The sequence below is a fragment of the Salvelinus sp. IW2-2015 genome, linkage group LG36 (assembly GCF_002910315.2).
Source record: "Salvelinus sp. IW2-2015 linkage group LG36, ASM291031v2, whole genome shotgun sequence".
Taxonomy (NCBI): Eukaryota; Metazoa; Chordata; class Actinopteri; order Salmoniformes; family Salmonidae; genus Salvelinus; species Salvelinus sp. IW2-2015.
The window spans coordinates 29020838-29037258 of NC_036875.1; the positions used below are offsets into that span (position 1 = coordinate 29020838).

A 16421-nucleotide genomic window follows, 5' to 3' on the forward strand; every position below is an offset into this window, starting at 1 on the left:
TGTCTTGGGGGCTCCCAGATTAAACTGTTATCAGGTAATCTGGGAGACATTAACTCAATTAATGGTCTCCCTCATTTGCTCTCCTGCACTCTTTATAGGATGAAGAGGAAGAGATTAAACTGGAGATTAATATGCTGAAGAAGTACTCCCACCACAGAAACATAGCCACCTACTACGGAGCCTTCATCAAGAAGAGCCCCCCAGGACACGACGACCAGCTATGGGTAAGTTGGTTTACCTCCCGCTTTCCCTCAGCCCCAGGGGTTAAAGTTCTCCGTCACTGCGTCGGATTTACATCATATGGCTGACGCAAGAGGTTTAGGTAAAAAACACACTCCAGGCCACACTAAAACTAGGTAGAAAGTATTTAGAAATTAAATGTATATTTTTACTACAGCATTGTTGACACTCGTTTCTGATTGGACGGAAGGGCATTCTAGAATGGACATTAAAACCAGATAACGGGACAGTTGGAAAAGATATTGGGACAACTTGCAATCATGACACAATATGCACCTACACATGCAGACCGTACTTGCTACAAAGTTACAGAAAGCTAAATCGAGAACCACACAAACTGAAATTGGATATCTTATCAATGCAGGTCCAACAGGGGAAAAAGGTAGCTCGCTAAACAACCAAAAGTATGTGGACACCTGCTCGTCGAACATCATTCCAAAATCATGGGCATTAATATGGAGTTGGTCCCCCCTTTGCAGCTAAAACAGCCTCCACACTTCTGGGAAGGCGTTCCACTAGATGTTGGAGCATTGCTCCGGGGACTTGCTTCCTTTCAGCCACAAGAGCATTAGTGAGGTTGTTCACTGATGTTTCGTGATTAGGTCTGGCTCGCAGTAGGCGTTCCAATTCATCCCAGAGGTGTTCGATGGGTGTAGGCCAGTTGAGTTCTTCCACACCAATATCAACAAATCATTTCTGTATGGACCGCACTTTGTGCACAGGGACATTGTCATGCCGAAACAGGAAAGGGCCTTCCCCAAACTGTTACCACAAAGTTGGAAACACAGAATTGTCTAGAATGTCACTGTATGCTGTAGCATTGAGATTTCCCTTCACTGGAACAAAGGGGCCTAGCCCAAACCATGAAAACAGCCCCAGACCATTATTCCTCCTCCACCAAACTTTACAGTTAGCACTATGCATTTGGGCAGGTAACGCTTGGCATTGTGCAAAGGGATCTTAGACTTGTGTGCAGCTGCTCGGCCATGGAAACCCATTTCATGAAGCTCCTGCCAACAAGTTATTGTGCTTACGTTGCTTCCAGAGGCAGTTTGGAACCTCATAGTGAGTGTTGCAACCGAGGACAGACGATATTTACGCTCTTCAGCACTCGGCAGTCCCGCTCTGTGAGCTTGTGTGGACAACCACTTCGCGGCTGAGCCGTTGTTGCTCCTAGGCATTTCCACTTCACAATAACAGCACTTACAGTTAACCGGGGCAACTCTAGCAGGGAAAAAATTTGACGAACTTGTTGGAAAGGTGGCATCCTATGACGGTGCCCCGTTGAAAGTCACTGAGCTCTGTAGTAACGCAATTCTACTGCCAATGTTTGTCTATTTTTTCACCTTTATTTAACCAGGTAGGCTAGTTGAGAACAAGTTCTCATTTGCAACTGCGACCTGGCCAAGATAAAGCATAGCAATTCGACACATACAACAACACAGAGTTACACATGAAGATTGCATGGCTGTGTGCTCTAATTTTATACACCTGTCAGCAACGGGTGTGGTTGAAATAGCCGAATCCACTAATTTGAAGGGGTGTCCACATACTTTTGTGTGTATATATAGTGTTGCTAGCATTGCTTTGTTTTTGCAGATACATATTTTTTTGGCCCATCTGATGACCTAACGTGGTGATTGATGAACATGAATTTCTCTGGTCCCTATGCTATCATACTCCTACATGTTTCTAGTTTGACCAGCTGTTTTCAGCAACTGGTATTTTTTTTAAATTCAGTTGTCATATTGGCAGGTTTGCTAGCAACAAACTATTTAGCTAGCTTCTAGCCTAGTGTTTGATATGCAATGTGATCTCCTCGTAATGAACAGTGACTGAGTGTCCTGACGAGAAGGCAAACTTTTCTAGCTATGCCAGGCAAAAGCAGGCATCATCAGCTCATTGTTATGGATGTATCCAAATGAATGTAAATAGAAAACAACTTAAACACAAATGCAGCTACATTGCTGTTATTCTGGCTGCAGGGTTTGTGACTGTGTTAGCCATAGCTAGTTGGCTAGATTGCAAGCAAGGGACAAGAACTGGCAACGGAACATGTAGAAAAATCTATTGAGTCGCATCCATAAATATCAAGCTAATCGAACGAACGACTGGGTCACGTCTTTAGCAACCAAAATATGAGAAGGTATGAAATGAAAATATGATATGATATATGATATATGAAAATATGATGGTAATTGTGTGCTTTAGTATTGCTTTCTTTCGTAATTGTGGTATAAATCTTTCCCGCCGATCTGATATTGACTTAAGTTTGTAATGGGATTTTTTTTGGTTGCTTTAACCCATACAGCCCAAATTACCCCACCTACAAACGTTAGTATCACTATGACAAATATGGATACCATAGCTGCGTCCAACCTAACTCCAACCCACCCATATCCCTCAAGTGAGTGGGTAGTGGGTACATGCATACCACAGGAGGTTGGTGGCACCTTATTTGGGGAGGATGGGCTCGTGGCAATGGCTGGAGCGGAATAAGTGGAATGGTATCAAATACATCAAACGCAGGGTTTCCATGTGTTTGATGCCATTCCAAAGGCTCCATTCCAACCATTATTATGAACTGTCCTCCCCTCAGCAGCCTCCACTGATGCATACCCTCCACAAACCACCCTTCCTTCTCTCCTCCAATCCTCTAAAGTTTGGGTGAAGTTTGAACTCCCCCTTCCTCACCTCCCTTCTCTCGGAGTCAGTCCCTGTGTGTTTCCCTGAAAGTGCTACCTTTGATGMCCCCTGTCAAACTCTGGGGATTTTTGTCTCTCAGAGGTGCAGGTGCATCAAGAAACTAAAGGGGGGAGAGGAGGAGGGATGGAGTAGGGGAGAGAGGGATTTATCTTGCTATAATTTGCTAGACCAGGGTTATTCCCAATTTATTGCCAACCATCAATAGTTTTCTTAGAAAGAGAGAGGGAGAGAGAAGGAAGGAGAGTAAGTGGTTCTCCCAGTAAAGACTCAAGTACTCGGTCTAGTGTTTTCACAGCTGTCTCTAATCTTTCACATCTACACTGTTAATAATAATGGCTGCATAGTGTGCACATTACTCAACTCTCTCTCTCTCTCTCTCTCTCTCTCTCTCTCTCTCTTCTCTCTCTCTCTCTCTCTCTCTCTCTCTCTATGGTCTCTCTCTCTCTCTCTCTGGTCTCTCTCTCTATCTCTCTCTATGGTCTCTCTCTCTCTCTCTGGTTCTCTCTCTCTCTCTCTCTTCTATGGCGTCTCTCTCTCTCTCTGGTCTCTCTCCTCTCTTCTCTGGGTCTCTCTCTCTCTCTCTCTCTAGGGGTCTCTCTCTCTCTCTCTGGGTCTTCTCCTCTCTCTGGGTCTCTCTCTCTCTCCTCTCCTCTTGCGTCTCTCTCTCTCTCTCTCTCTCTCTCTCTCTATGGGTCTCTCTCTCTCTCTCTGGTCTCTCTCTCTATCTCTCTGGGTCTCTAGCTGGTGTGGAGTTCTGTGGTGCAGGCTCCATCACAGACCTTCTGAAGAACACCAAGGGCAACACACTGAAGGAGGACTGGATCGCCTACATCTCTCGTGAGATCCTCAGGGTGAGTCCACATTTACGCCCTACAAGTTCCCCTGCTGTTGTATGCTGGGATCTGTAGTTTATTTTTTATTTGTTTATGTAGCCTTTATTTCGAAAGGGAGTCATGCTTAGACCAAGGTCTTTTACAGATGAACCTTCAGACATACACATCAATACACATGAATATACATAATACACTATACACATCAATATACACGAAAAGCAAAACACAATATAAAACAAACACTTTCTTCAGTAAAAAGTTACTCAATCAGCTGCCTGAATTGCCCTAGAAGCCCCAACTCTTCCTATTTTTGAGCTTTGGAGATTCTACAAGTAGGTTCAAAAACAATAAATGACTGTTATGACTGTGTGTCTCCTCAGGGGTTGGCTCACCTGCACGCCCACCATGTGATCCACCGTGACATCAAGGGCCAGAACGTGCTGCTAACTGAGAACGCAGAGGTCAAACTAGGTGAGTTCACTGGTTTAAACTGGTGGGCCTTTCAAGTGGGCCTGGTTTTAGCTGGGCCTGATTGGAACTGGGACTGCTTTATTACTGGTTTGAACTGGTTTAAGCTGGCTTAAACTGCATGGGGCTGGTTTGATATGTGGGTGTTAAACTAGTTTGAACTGGTTCTGACCGGTCTACTCCCCCCTCCTCCAGTGGACTTCGGTGTGAGCGCCCAGCTGGACCGGACAGTGGGTAGGAGGAACACCTTCATTGGTACGCCCTATTGGATGGCGCCCGAGGTCATCGCCTGCGACGAGAACCCAGACGCCACCTATGACTACAGAGTAAGATGCGCTCAATAAAACCATGCTGCTTTCTGTCAGTGTCCAGCGATGTGTCGAGTTGGTGGATTGATAGCTGTTTGCGTTTGTGCCATTGTATGTGGCTGTGTAGGCTGATGGGACAGTACAGTAGCAGGTTGGGGCTGATGTTGTCAGGACCAGAGAGGGTGGTAATTACCATCCTATAGACGTATGCATGCATAGATTTACGCACACACACACACACACACACACACACAACACACACACACACACACACACACACACACACACACACACACACACACACACACACACACACACACACACACACACACACAATGGTAGCTGTGTCCATATCTTTCATAGTGTGTTTTCTCCTGCAGAGTGACTTGTGGTCCACTGGAATCACAGCTATAGAGATGGCTGAGGGAGCTCCTCGTAAGTACAGACATTCTTTTACTATTGGACTTCTACACTACTATTTGTCCCAGATGGCAAACCTGGTTGAAATTATGTTTGTTTTCCTCTGTCTGACCTGGGTTTGGTCTTGTCTTCCAGCGCTGTGCGATATGCATCCAATGAGAGCTCTCTTCCTCATCCCCAGAAACCCTCCTCCTCGACTCAAGTCAAAGAAATGGTGTGTGACTAATCTCTGCCGTTATGATTTCAAACATTTAAGCCACCATTTTACAATCCCACTGTGAACAATGACACTGGTGAAACTCCTTCATACCCGAGTAGCACAGCAGTCTAAAGCACTGCATCTCAGTGCTAGTGGCGTCACTACAGACCCTGGTTCGAACCTGGGCTGTATCACAACCGGCCGTGATCGGGAGTCCCATAAGGCGGCGCACAATTGTCCCAGCATCGTCTGGGTTAGGGGAGGGGGTAGGCCGTCATTGTAAAATAAGAATTTGTTCTTAACTGACTTGCCTAGTTAAATAAAGATTAAATACAAAAATAGCTCAGCTGACATCCCCTGGTAGATATAGCATAAGCTCATAAAAGTAACAAATGCCTCCTCTCTTCAGGTCTAAGAAGTTTTGCAGCTTCATCGAGGGCTCCCTGGTGAAGAACTACACTCAGCGCCCCCCCACCGACCAGCTGCTGAAACACCCCTTCATCAGAGACCAGCCCAATGAAAGGCAGGTCCGCATCCAGCTCAAAGACCACATCGACCGCACCAAGAAGAAGAGGGGGGAGAAGGGTGAGTCTTAGACATACTAATGCACACACACTTCTCCAAAACCTCTTCTTCACAAGATTTTTTTTTTTACTTAAACATTCTCACCGTTCCTCTCTTCTCTAGATGAGACCGAGTATGAGTACAGCGGGAGTGAGGAAGAGGAGGAGGAAGCTCAGGAGCAGGAGGGGGAGCCCAGGTAACTAACCCACATATACCTATGGCAAAAACTAACCAACATACTAATAGCAAATGCGMTAGCTAAAGTGTCTGTTTGGTCCATAGCTCCATCGTGCTCCATACTAACATATGTCTTTGTTCTGTAGCTCCATAGTGAACCAACCAGGGGAGTCAACCCTGCGTAGGGATTTCATCCGTCTGCAGCAAGAGAACAAGGAGCGCTCAGAGGCCCTGCGCAGACAGCAGCTCTTGCAGGAGCAGCAGCTCCGGGAGCAGGAGGAGTACAAGCGCCAACTACTGGCAGAGAGGCAGAAACGCATCGAGCAGCAGAAGGAGCAGAGGAGGAGGCTGGAGGAGGTATGAAAGAGTGTGTGTGTTCTCTCTCCCTGTCTAATGGTGTGTGTTTGTTCCTTTTACTCTGCAGTCTGCACCCATAAATGGTGTATGTGTGCATAACGTGTGTTTGTGTGTGTGCTAAAGCAGTCAACACACTCCTCACAGACGTCTCCCCCCTCTGTGTTGTGTTTATAGTAATGTGTAGTGATTYGTGTATTTGTGTGCAGCCTCTGGCCCCCTGGGCTGTGTTTCCTAATTGGCCTTTATCTCTCTGAGGAAGACCACAGGGCTCTGTCTGTCTTTATTTTAGCCTCTCTGGGAGGCTGGGTCAGAAAGACTTCTTCCTCAGTCATTAGCTACTAGAACCTGAGAGAGAGAGCTTCCGGTTGTTTTAGTCTGCAGAAATCGGCACAGCCAATTCCCTGACCCATGCCTTATATGCAGTAGTCCCCATGATATTACCATGTCTAAGTTATCTGGTTGGAACCTCTTTAAAGACACAACCTGTACAATTGAGTCAGACAATATAACAGCTAAGTGCTCCTCCACTGTAGAATAGTTCAAAATCACAAATATTCCCATAGTTTCCCCATATAGTTTCCCATACACAAGGGTTAAAGTTCTCCGTCACTTCGACGGATTTCCGTCATATGGATAATTTATTTTAAAAAATTGTTTGTTAATTTTTTTTTTTTGATTTTCAATTGGTCAAACTCACAGTTTAATACATGTACAAAAGGATCCTCTTTCCCTGAAAGAACTACATGAAATGGGAGTGTAACTTCGCCTTTTCAGTCATCGACTTGTTTCAGTCTTTTTTTTTGTTGCTTTAACCTCTGCATACACTTTCCTACAGTTTCTGGCTTTTTTCTGATTAATGAGAAAATGCATTAATGAATCATATTATACTGTAGGGTCAGGGAATCCTCTTGGGCGAGTTGACCAAGGGGCATGAGAATTATATGGCATAGTCCATGTTTAAAGGTTAAATACGGAGACATGCTTTTTCATGATGCAGCCAGGGACCACCACAGGGTACTTAATGGAACTAGGGACCACATCTAGTGCAGGTCTTATTCTACTTAAGTGATAATGCCAGAGAAGCCAGTGTTTGGAGGAAATATTGGCTTGGGTGTTGTTAGGCCCGTGCCAATATATCCTCCAAACACCGGCTTCGAGGGCATTATCACTTTTATACAACAGGTTACCAACATATTCAAATAATGATTGACATATATTTTCATTAAAAACATTAGTTTGATCAATTTATTCATACTTTTTCATCCTTCCAGAAGATATAATCCCGACAAAAATCTAGGGTTGCTAGAGACGCGTTCCAGTCATCGTCTTTTTGTTCTCGATCTATGGTCGTTCGTTCTAAATGTTCCATTGCCATACTGGCTGGCAACGTTCTTATCCCTTGCTTGCTAGCTAGCCAACTACAGCTAACTTACAGTCGTGTCAAAAAGTGGAGCCAGAATAACAGCAAAGTATCTGAATTTGCATTTGTTTAAGCTGTTTTCTAGTGACATTTATTTGGATACATCCATAACAATAAGCTGATGAGGCGCGACTTCGCCTGGCATAGAAAATGTACTCACTCGTCAGGATACTGTCGTTCAGAGGAGCTAGCTAACAACATAGCTACAGTAACGCAATCACTTCAAACTGAAGCTGGAAAGACTGCAAATTAGCTGCATTTCATTTTACCTTTTTTCAATATACATTTTTTGGGATATATCCATAAAAATGATGCCAGCTGAATCATAATTTTGACTGGCTAAGAAACGCTGCCTGCCTGTCTGTTTCGTCCCGACTCACGACAGCTAATTACTATGGGACAGCAGGAGATCGAATTTGAATATTGAAACAATGTTGCAAATGTCAGAGACATACAGCAAGGTTTATACAAGTCTCCGCAGTTGAAAATTAAATGTTAGTCTAAAATAAATGTGAGATCATGTCTAGATGCTTTTTATAGTGGAGATCAAGTTTATAAATTACCTGGCTGAGTTGATGAGACAGTGGATTTCGCAGTCAGATGGAACAGAGGCATATTAACGTCATCGATTTAGCCGGTGGCAACTTGTGGAATAGACACCGGCTGGAATGCGGTTTTAACCAATCAGCATTCAGGATTAGACCCACCCATTTTATAATGGTGTAGAGCTACTTACTGTATTTATAGAGATGGCTGCAATAAATGAACACTAATTAGCCAACTGAGAAGCCTGCCAGTATTACTGAAGTGGTGATGGTAWGCCTACAGGTAAAACTTGGCACATACGTAGTGTAGTCCACCAACCGTGAACCCTGGGAAGTGAGACAAGCATCTCACATGCTCACAATAAGAAATGGCTAGCTTATCTCATAAAGTCCAGATATGGTGACCAGAAACAAGAGAGCTAGAGCTCAGAGTGTTAATMCATAGTGATGTCTGCTCCTGACGCCTGCTCTATGGTCATCCACAGCAACAACGTCGTGAGCGGGAGATGAGGAGGCAGCAGGAGCGCGAGCAGCGTCGCCGGGAGCAGGATGACAAGAGGCGCATGGAAGAGGTTGAACGCCGGCGTAAAGAGGAGGAGGAGCGCAGGAGGGCTGAGGAGGAGAAAAGGAGGGCTGACCGGGAGCAGGTAGGAGAACTCTCTATCAACAACAGTTTATTTCATGATACTTGTAGTCTACCCCTGACACTTGCTGTGTGTGTTCGTTTGATTGACAGGAGTACATCCGTCGCCAGCTGGAGGAGGAGCAGAGGCACCTGGAGATCCTGCAGCAGCAGCTGCTCCATGAACAGGCCATGCTACTGGTGAGACCGAACTGTGTAAGCCTATCTATCTTCTATCCATCTGTATATCTCCCATTATCCATCTGTTCGTCTAGCCTTTTATACAGTACCAGTCAAAAGTTTGGATACACCTACTCATTCAAGGGTTTTTCTAAATTTGACTATTTTCTACATTGTAGAATAATAGTGAATACATCACAACTATGAAATAACACAAATGGAATCATGTAATAACCAAAAAAAGTGTTAAACAAATCAAAATATATTTATATTTGAGAATTTGAGATTCTTTAAAGTAGCCTTGATTGACAGCTTTGCACACGCTTGGCATTCTGTCAAACAGCTTCACCTGGAAGGCTTTTCCAAGAGTCTTGAAGGAGTTCCCACATATGCTGAGCACTTGTTGGCTGCTTTTCCATCACTCTGTGGTCCAAGTCATCCCAAACCATCTCAATTGGGTTGAGGTCAGGTGATTGTGGAGGCCAGGTCATCTGATGCAGCACTCCATCACTCTCCTTCTTAGTCAAACAGCCTGGAGGTGTGTTGGGTCATTGTCCTGTTGAAAAACAAATGATTGTCCCACTAAGTGCAAACCAGATGGGATGGTGAATTGCTGTAGAATGCTGTGGTAGCCATGCTGGTTAAGTGTGCCTTGAATTCTAAATAAATCAGTGTCACCAGCAAAGCACCCCACACCATCACACCTCCTCCTCCATGCTTCACAGTGTGAACCACACATGCAGAGATCATCCGTTCACCTACTCTGCGTCACCAAAAATCTCAAATTTGGACTGATCATTRCAAAGGACAGATTTCTACCGGTCTAATGTCCATTGCTCGTGTTTCTTGGCCCAAGCAAGTCTCTTKTTATTGCTGTCCTTTAGTAGTGGTTTCTTTGCAGCAATTCAACCATGAAGGCCTGATTCACGCAGTCTCCGCTGAACAGTTGATGTTGAGATGTGTCTGTTACGTGAACTCTGTAATGAACTTATCCTCTGCAGCAGAGGTAACTCTTGGTCTTCCTTTCCTGTGGCGGTCCCCATGAGAGCCAGTTTCATTATAACGCTTGATGGATTTTGCGACTGCACTTGAAGAAACTTTCAAAGTTCTTGAAAGTTTCCTGATTGACTGACCTTCATGTCTTAAGGTAATGATGGACTGTCATTTCTCTTTGCTTATTTGAGCTGTTCTTGCCATAATATGGACTTAGCCCTATTTGGTAAAATACTATCTTCTGTTTACCACCCCTACCTTGTCACAACACAACTGATTGACTCAAGAAGGAAAGAAATTCCACAAACGAACTTTTAACAAGGCACACCTGTTAATTGAAATGCATTCCAGGTGACTACCTCATGAAGATGGTTGAGAGAATGCCAAGAGTGTGCAAAGCTGTCATCAAGGCAAAGGGTGGCTACTTTGAAGAATCTCAAATTTAACATATATTTTGATTTGTTTTACCACTTATTTTGGTTACTACATGATTACATATGTGTTATTTCATAGTTTTGATGTCTTCACTATTATGCTACAGTGTAGAAAACCCTTGAATGAGTAGGTGTGTCTAAACTTTGGACTGTTACTGTATATCTCCCATTATCCATCTTTTCTTCTAGCCTTCTAAGTCAGGGGTTTGCAGTCTATGGGTTTTGCTCTGTAGTAGGGTGTTGAAAAATGGATTTATTGTCACACCCTACTCTTAATATCTAGTTAGAGTACATCACAGTATATCTGAATGGAGCTAACTATTGAGGTTGGAGTTATTCATTCTCTGGGCAAAGTTGTGGAAGCCAGAATGTTTATTACAGTCCTTAATTGAGGATGTCACCAGGATGTGGGAGTGTCCTACCAACAGGAAGAGAAGGTTTTCATTGTTTCTCTACCAATGTTCCTAACTCTGCTGAGATGGTGTGTTGTTAGCGGATCTGCGTGGCAACGTGTTAACACTGTGTGTGTTGTTGAAGGCCTCTGTTCCTCCAGGGGTTTGACGAGGACATTAGATAATGTGAGGATATGATCACCCACATCCCTTCAACTTCACACCACCATTGCTTGTCATCGTTTCTCTCTCTCAACCAATGTCTTACTGTCTCCCTCATGTCTTCTTACGCATCATCAGCTTTTAGCTCAGTCATTTTTCCTTTTTACATTTTAAACCAATATTTGGCCTATATTGTAATAGTAAACATTTTCAAAGCATTTAAACACTTAATTGGGTCCCAGTGAAAATACAAACCCACTCAACATTTCCCTCATTACATGGATACAGCTTGTACCATAAAGACACCAGCCCTTATTTATACAGAACTACTTCAAATAGAACAGCACACACCATGCTTCAGTGCGGGGGCCAAGTTTAGATGATGATACACCAGCACACCTCCCTGCACTCAGTAGAACAAGTGTTGGGAGCTGGAGGAGCAGCATAAGGCCCTGAAGCAGCTATAGCAGGAGCAGACCTACCTACTGTTCCTCCAACAGCAGCCAAAACCCCTGCAGCCAGCCACCAACAGGTCTCATTATCCACAACTACTATTGATCCAAGAGAGGACCAAGTCCCCACAGCTGTTGATCCAGGAGAGGACCAAGTCCCCACAGCTGTTGATCCAGGAGAGGACCAAGTCCCCACACATGTTGATCCAGGAGAGGCCAAGTCCCCACAGCTGTTGATCCAGGAGAGGACCAAGTCCCCACACGTGTTGATCCAGGAGAAGACCAAATCCCCACAGCTGTTGATCCAGGAGGAAGACCAAGTCCCCACAGCTGTTGATCCAGGAGAGACCAAGTCCCACAGCTGTTGATCCAGGAGAGGACCAAGTCCCCACAGCTGTTGATCCAGGAGAGGACCAAGTCCCCACAGCTGCTTGATCCAGGAGAGGAGCCAAGTCCCCACAGCTGTTGATCCAGGAGAGGACCAAGTCCCCACAGCTGTTGATCCAGGAGAGGACCAAGTCCCCACAACAACTGACCCAAGAGAGGACCATGTCCCCACAACAACTATTGATCCAAGAGAGGACCATGTCCCCACAACAATTGATCCAAGATAGGACAAATTCCCCATAACAACTATTGATCCAAGAGAGGACCATGTCCCCACAGCTGTTGATCCAGGAGAGGACCAAGTCCCAACAGCAACTGACCCCTGACCCCAAAGGCCCCCATGCCTGGGCCGATTGGAGAGGTGAACCCAAGCTTCATTGCCATGACGCTACTGTCGAATGCTGCTTTTGCTTGTGCTGCTGCTGTAGTCATAAACTGCTGTAAGGTGTGCATTTTTATGTGGGGTGTGTGGATTGATTTCTGGTGTGAGGGACTTTCACTGTAGTGGTCATGTTACTATTCCTGCTCAGGATGAGGCCTCTATAGAAACTACAGATACACCCCTGGGAAAATGCATGTCCAAGCTACCTACCCATATCCTTTCTACATTCAGATGGCAATATATTAGCATTTCGCCAATCTGTCCAATCAAGTGTACATGAAAGTGTCCTGTTTGGGTTTTGTTGTCAAATGGAGACCCCTGTTGTCAGATGGAAATACAGCACTTTGGAAAAATGAAAACTCTTCTTTATATTTGTCTCTTCTCCAAACTAAATTATTATGAACATAAAACATTAAACGCCCAGTGCAGTCAAAAACGTGATTGTCCTGTGTTTTACATATTTACACACTGGTTGGAATAATACTGTGAAATTGTGAAGAATTATGATKATGCCCCTTTAGTATAACAGGTAATTCAAAAGACCACCTGAAATGTCTTACTACTGACCCTCCCACTGCTGCTGTGGCTCGATCCTCTTTGTCCTGATGATGGTTAATGACTCTGTCCCTCTCTCTCTGTCCCTCCAGGCTGATGAGAGGTACCGTAAGAACATCCAAGGTTCTCCTCAGGCCGCCCAGGTTAAGGTTCAGCCGCCGGTTCCTCCCCGCGCCGCCGAGACCATCGCCAATGGAAACGCCCCCATTGCTGTCCAGCCTGCCATGCAAAGGCCCATGGAACCCCAGGTAACCACAACAACCAAGATGGCCGATCGCCAGTTGCTTATTCCTCCTTTCGTTACTCTGCCCTTTTCCGTAGCTCTACTTTTTCCAATCCCTTCTTCCTTCCAGGTAGTTCTAACAGGGTGGTCTCTCTCTCMCGCTCTCTCTCCGGGTTGTGTATCTGCAGTAGTGGTGTCTTACTAGCTAAAGTAGATTTTTGTTATTGTGTTTACTATCTCTTCCCCCTCGCTAACTCTCTTCTAGCCTCTGTTCTAGCTGAATTCTTTCACAGTGTGGAGAAATGTGGGTGTTGTTCTCTGTCCCTTACTGATGACATAGTTAACCTTTTCTAGTCCCTTAATAGGTAACTCCATCTTCCCTTCCCTGGGTGACAGCCTATCCTCCACCACTGTGTTATTACGAGGTCCAAGCTGCTTGCTTCTATTCTGGCCACTCATTGCTCAATACCAGCTTTACCCACTCCCTCTACCTCTGACTGCTTCCTCTATTGTGTGAGTGTGTGTGTGTACATTGCCAGGTTGGTGACTCCTTTTATAAAGGTAGAGCTGTTACATGTACATCTTGACTGTGTGCTAAACAACACAAACACATCCATAGTTCGTCTTTCTGATTTCACAGTGACTCAGTATATTACTAATATCATCTGCTCAGAGACTCAACCAACCCAGCGTGAATACAGTCATTAATGTCACAGGGCACCATTCAGGGAAACATTCTGTTTTTGGATCATGTCATGGTAATTAGACGTAACAGTGTGGAATTTGGTGATGATGATGATGTAATTGATTGCTAAATGATTTAGCAGAGCCATTAAATGCATTAGTCACTTTTCTGTCGTTAGTGACACGTCATTAGAGACAGATATGAGGCGTGTTGCGCTTGTTACAGAAAACGTATTTGTTGAGTGATAAATCTTTTTGGGGTTTCCTTTCTGAGCGCTTCTCAGTGCATATTTGAAGTCAATTGGAAAGGGAATAAATTCAGTTATAAACCTAGTATGGATATGTCCCTATTGGATTATACTCCTCTTTTTTATTTTTTTTATTTCACCTTTATTTAACCAGGTAGGCAAGTTGAGAACAAGTTCTCATTTACAATTGCGACCTGGCCAAGATCTGTCTCTTATACACATCTAGATGTGTATAAGAGACAGCAACAACACAGAGTTAGACATGGAGTAAAACAAACATACAGTCAATAATACAGTAGAAAAATAAGTCTATATACAATGTGAGCAAATGAGGTGAGATAAGGGAGGTAAAGGCAAAAAAAGGCCATGGTGGCGAAGTAAATACAATATAGCAAGTAAAAAACTGCACTGGAATGGTTGGTTTGCAGTGGAAGAAAGTAAAAAGTAGAGATAGAGATAATGTGGTGAGGAGGAAGCAAAATAAATAAATAAATACAGTAGGGGAAGAGGTAGTTGTTTGGGATAAATTATAGATGGGCTATGTACAGGTGCAGTAATCTATGAGCTGCTCTGACAGCTGGTGCTTAAAGCTAGTGAGGGAGATAAGTGTTTCCAGTTTCAGAGATTTTTGTAGTTTGTTCCAGTCATTGGCAGCAGAGAACTGMAAGGAGAGGCGGCCAAAGGAGGAATTGGTTTTGGGGGTGACCAGAGAGATATACCTGCTGGAATGCGTGCTACAGGTGGGTGCTGCTATGGTGACCAGCGAGCTGAGATAAGGGGGACTTTACCTAGCAGGGTCTTGTAGATGACCTGGAGCCAGTGGGTTTGGCGACGAGTATGAAGCGAGGGCCAGCCAACAAGAGCATACAGGTCGCAGTGGTGGGTAGTATATGGGGCTTTGGTGACAAAACGGATGGCACTGTGATAGACTGCATCCAATTTATTGAGTAGGGTATTGGAGGCTATTTTGTAAATGACATCGCCGAAGTCGAGGATTGGTAGGATGGTCAGTTTTACGAGGGTATGTTTGGCAACATGAGTGAAGGATGCTTTGTTGCGAAATAGGAAGCCAATTCTAGATTTAACTTTGGATTGGAGATGTTTGATGTTCGTCTGCGTAGAGGTGAATCTAAAATTTCACCAGCAGCAAGAGCGACATCATTGATGTATACAGAGAAGAGAGTCGGCCCAATAATAGAACCCTGTGGCACCCCCATAGAGACTGCCAGAGGCCCGGACAACAGGCCCTCCGATTTTACACACTGAACTCTATCAGAGAAGTAGTTGGTGAACCAGGCGAGGCAATCATTTGAGAAACCAAGGCTATCGAGTCTGCCYATGAGGATGTGATTGACAGAGTCGAAAGCCTTGGCCAGGTCAATGAATACGGCTGCACAGTATTATTTCTTATCGATGGCGGTTAAGATATTGTTTAGGACCTTGAGCGTGGCTGAGGTGCACCCACTCTTAGTTACTTGTAACAGAAAAAGTATCCTTGAATGTGTGCATGCCGTTATGTGAGTGTTTGTGTCTAACTGTCTATGCATGATGCTACAGCAGCTGATCTGTGTATGCCTTGTTTATGTGATCCATGCTCATTCTCACAACTGGTGATGAGAGTGAAGTGTCATGAGCATCAAAACGGGTGGAGCAGTCATTGGCTGTCTGTGATGTGAAACAATCAAATGGTTAATCTGACTTCCTAAGACTTCCCATTGGTCTCAAGACAACTCCGCCCATTTTGATGCTTCCTGAAGCTTCAGTATCCAATCACTGTCTGCTGCTTGGGTTTGTGGTCTTGTTCTCTTGTTTCCCTCCTCCTCCTCCTCCCCCAAACCTCCCCACTCCTCCCAATGTGTCCTCCCCCTCTGACACCACCTGTCTGTCTCTGTCTCTGGAAGGTCCAGTGGTCCCACCTGGCCGCTCCCCCCGTCGTCTCACGCTCCCATTCCTTCAGTGAGCCCATCGTCCCTAGCTTTGCACAACTCCACCTGTGCTCTCAGGAGCAGCACCATCACCCTGCACCATCATCACCCGCACGCACTGACCCGCAGTCCAACCCCCAGCCCAAGGCCCTGCCCCTTGACAAGGCCCCCACAGACGACACCCCTCCCAGGGTAAGATAGGCCCATCCTCTGGCAAAGTCGGGTAAACTGGTAGTCATTAGACGGCTTTGCTAGGAAGTCTGAACTGTAGACCGGTATACTAGTAGTCACTAGATGCTGGATAGGACAACATTGGAGTGAGTGAGCAGAGTGATATTTGTCTTAGTAACAGTTCTAAAACGGAGCGACCTCCTCCTCACTCTAGCCTGCTGAGAGGATTCAGAGAGAGRAGAACGTTATGAAAGGATTAGAGGCTCGTTCTCTATTCCCCCTGTCTCTCCTCTCAGAACCCTCCCTCGTTCAACCTCCCAGCCCTCCATAGCAGACTGATGTAAAAATACCAGAGAAAGAAAGCTGCAGCAGCA

General features: G+C 44.9%; 1 protein-coding gene across 1 annotated transcript in view; it reads left to right on the plus strand.

The window, feature by feature from the left end:
* LOC111959374 (mitogen-activated protein kinase kinase kinase kinase 4-like) overlaps positions 1-16421 on the plus strand; it is a 112012-nt gene that overhangs the window by 52542 nt on the left and 43049 nt on the right. The window contains 13 exon segments of the mRNA XM_070437613.1: positions 99-228; positions 3688-3797; positions 4160-4250; positions 4443-4573; positions 4936-4990; positions 5111-5189; positions 5584-5759; positions 5862-5934; positions 6062-6272; positions 8723-8884; positions 8974-9075; positions 12889-13044; positions 15853-16068. Coding sequence (XP_070293714.1) covers positions 99-228; positions 3688-3797; positions 4160-4250; positions 4443-4573; positions 4936-4990; positions 5111-5189; positions 5584-5759; positions 5862-5934; positions 6062-6272; positions 8723-8884; positions 8974-9075; positions 12889-13044; positions 15853-16068 — 1692 coding nt within the window.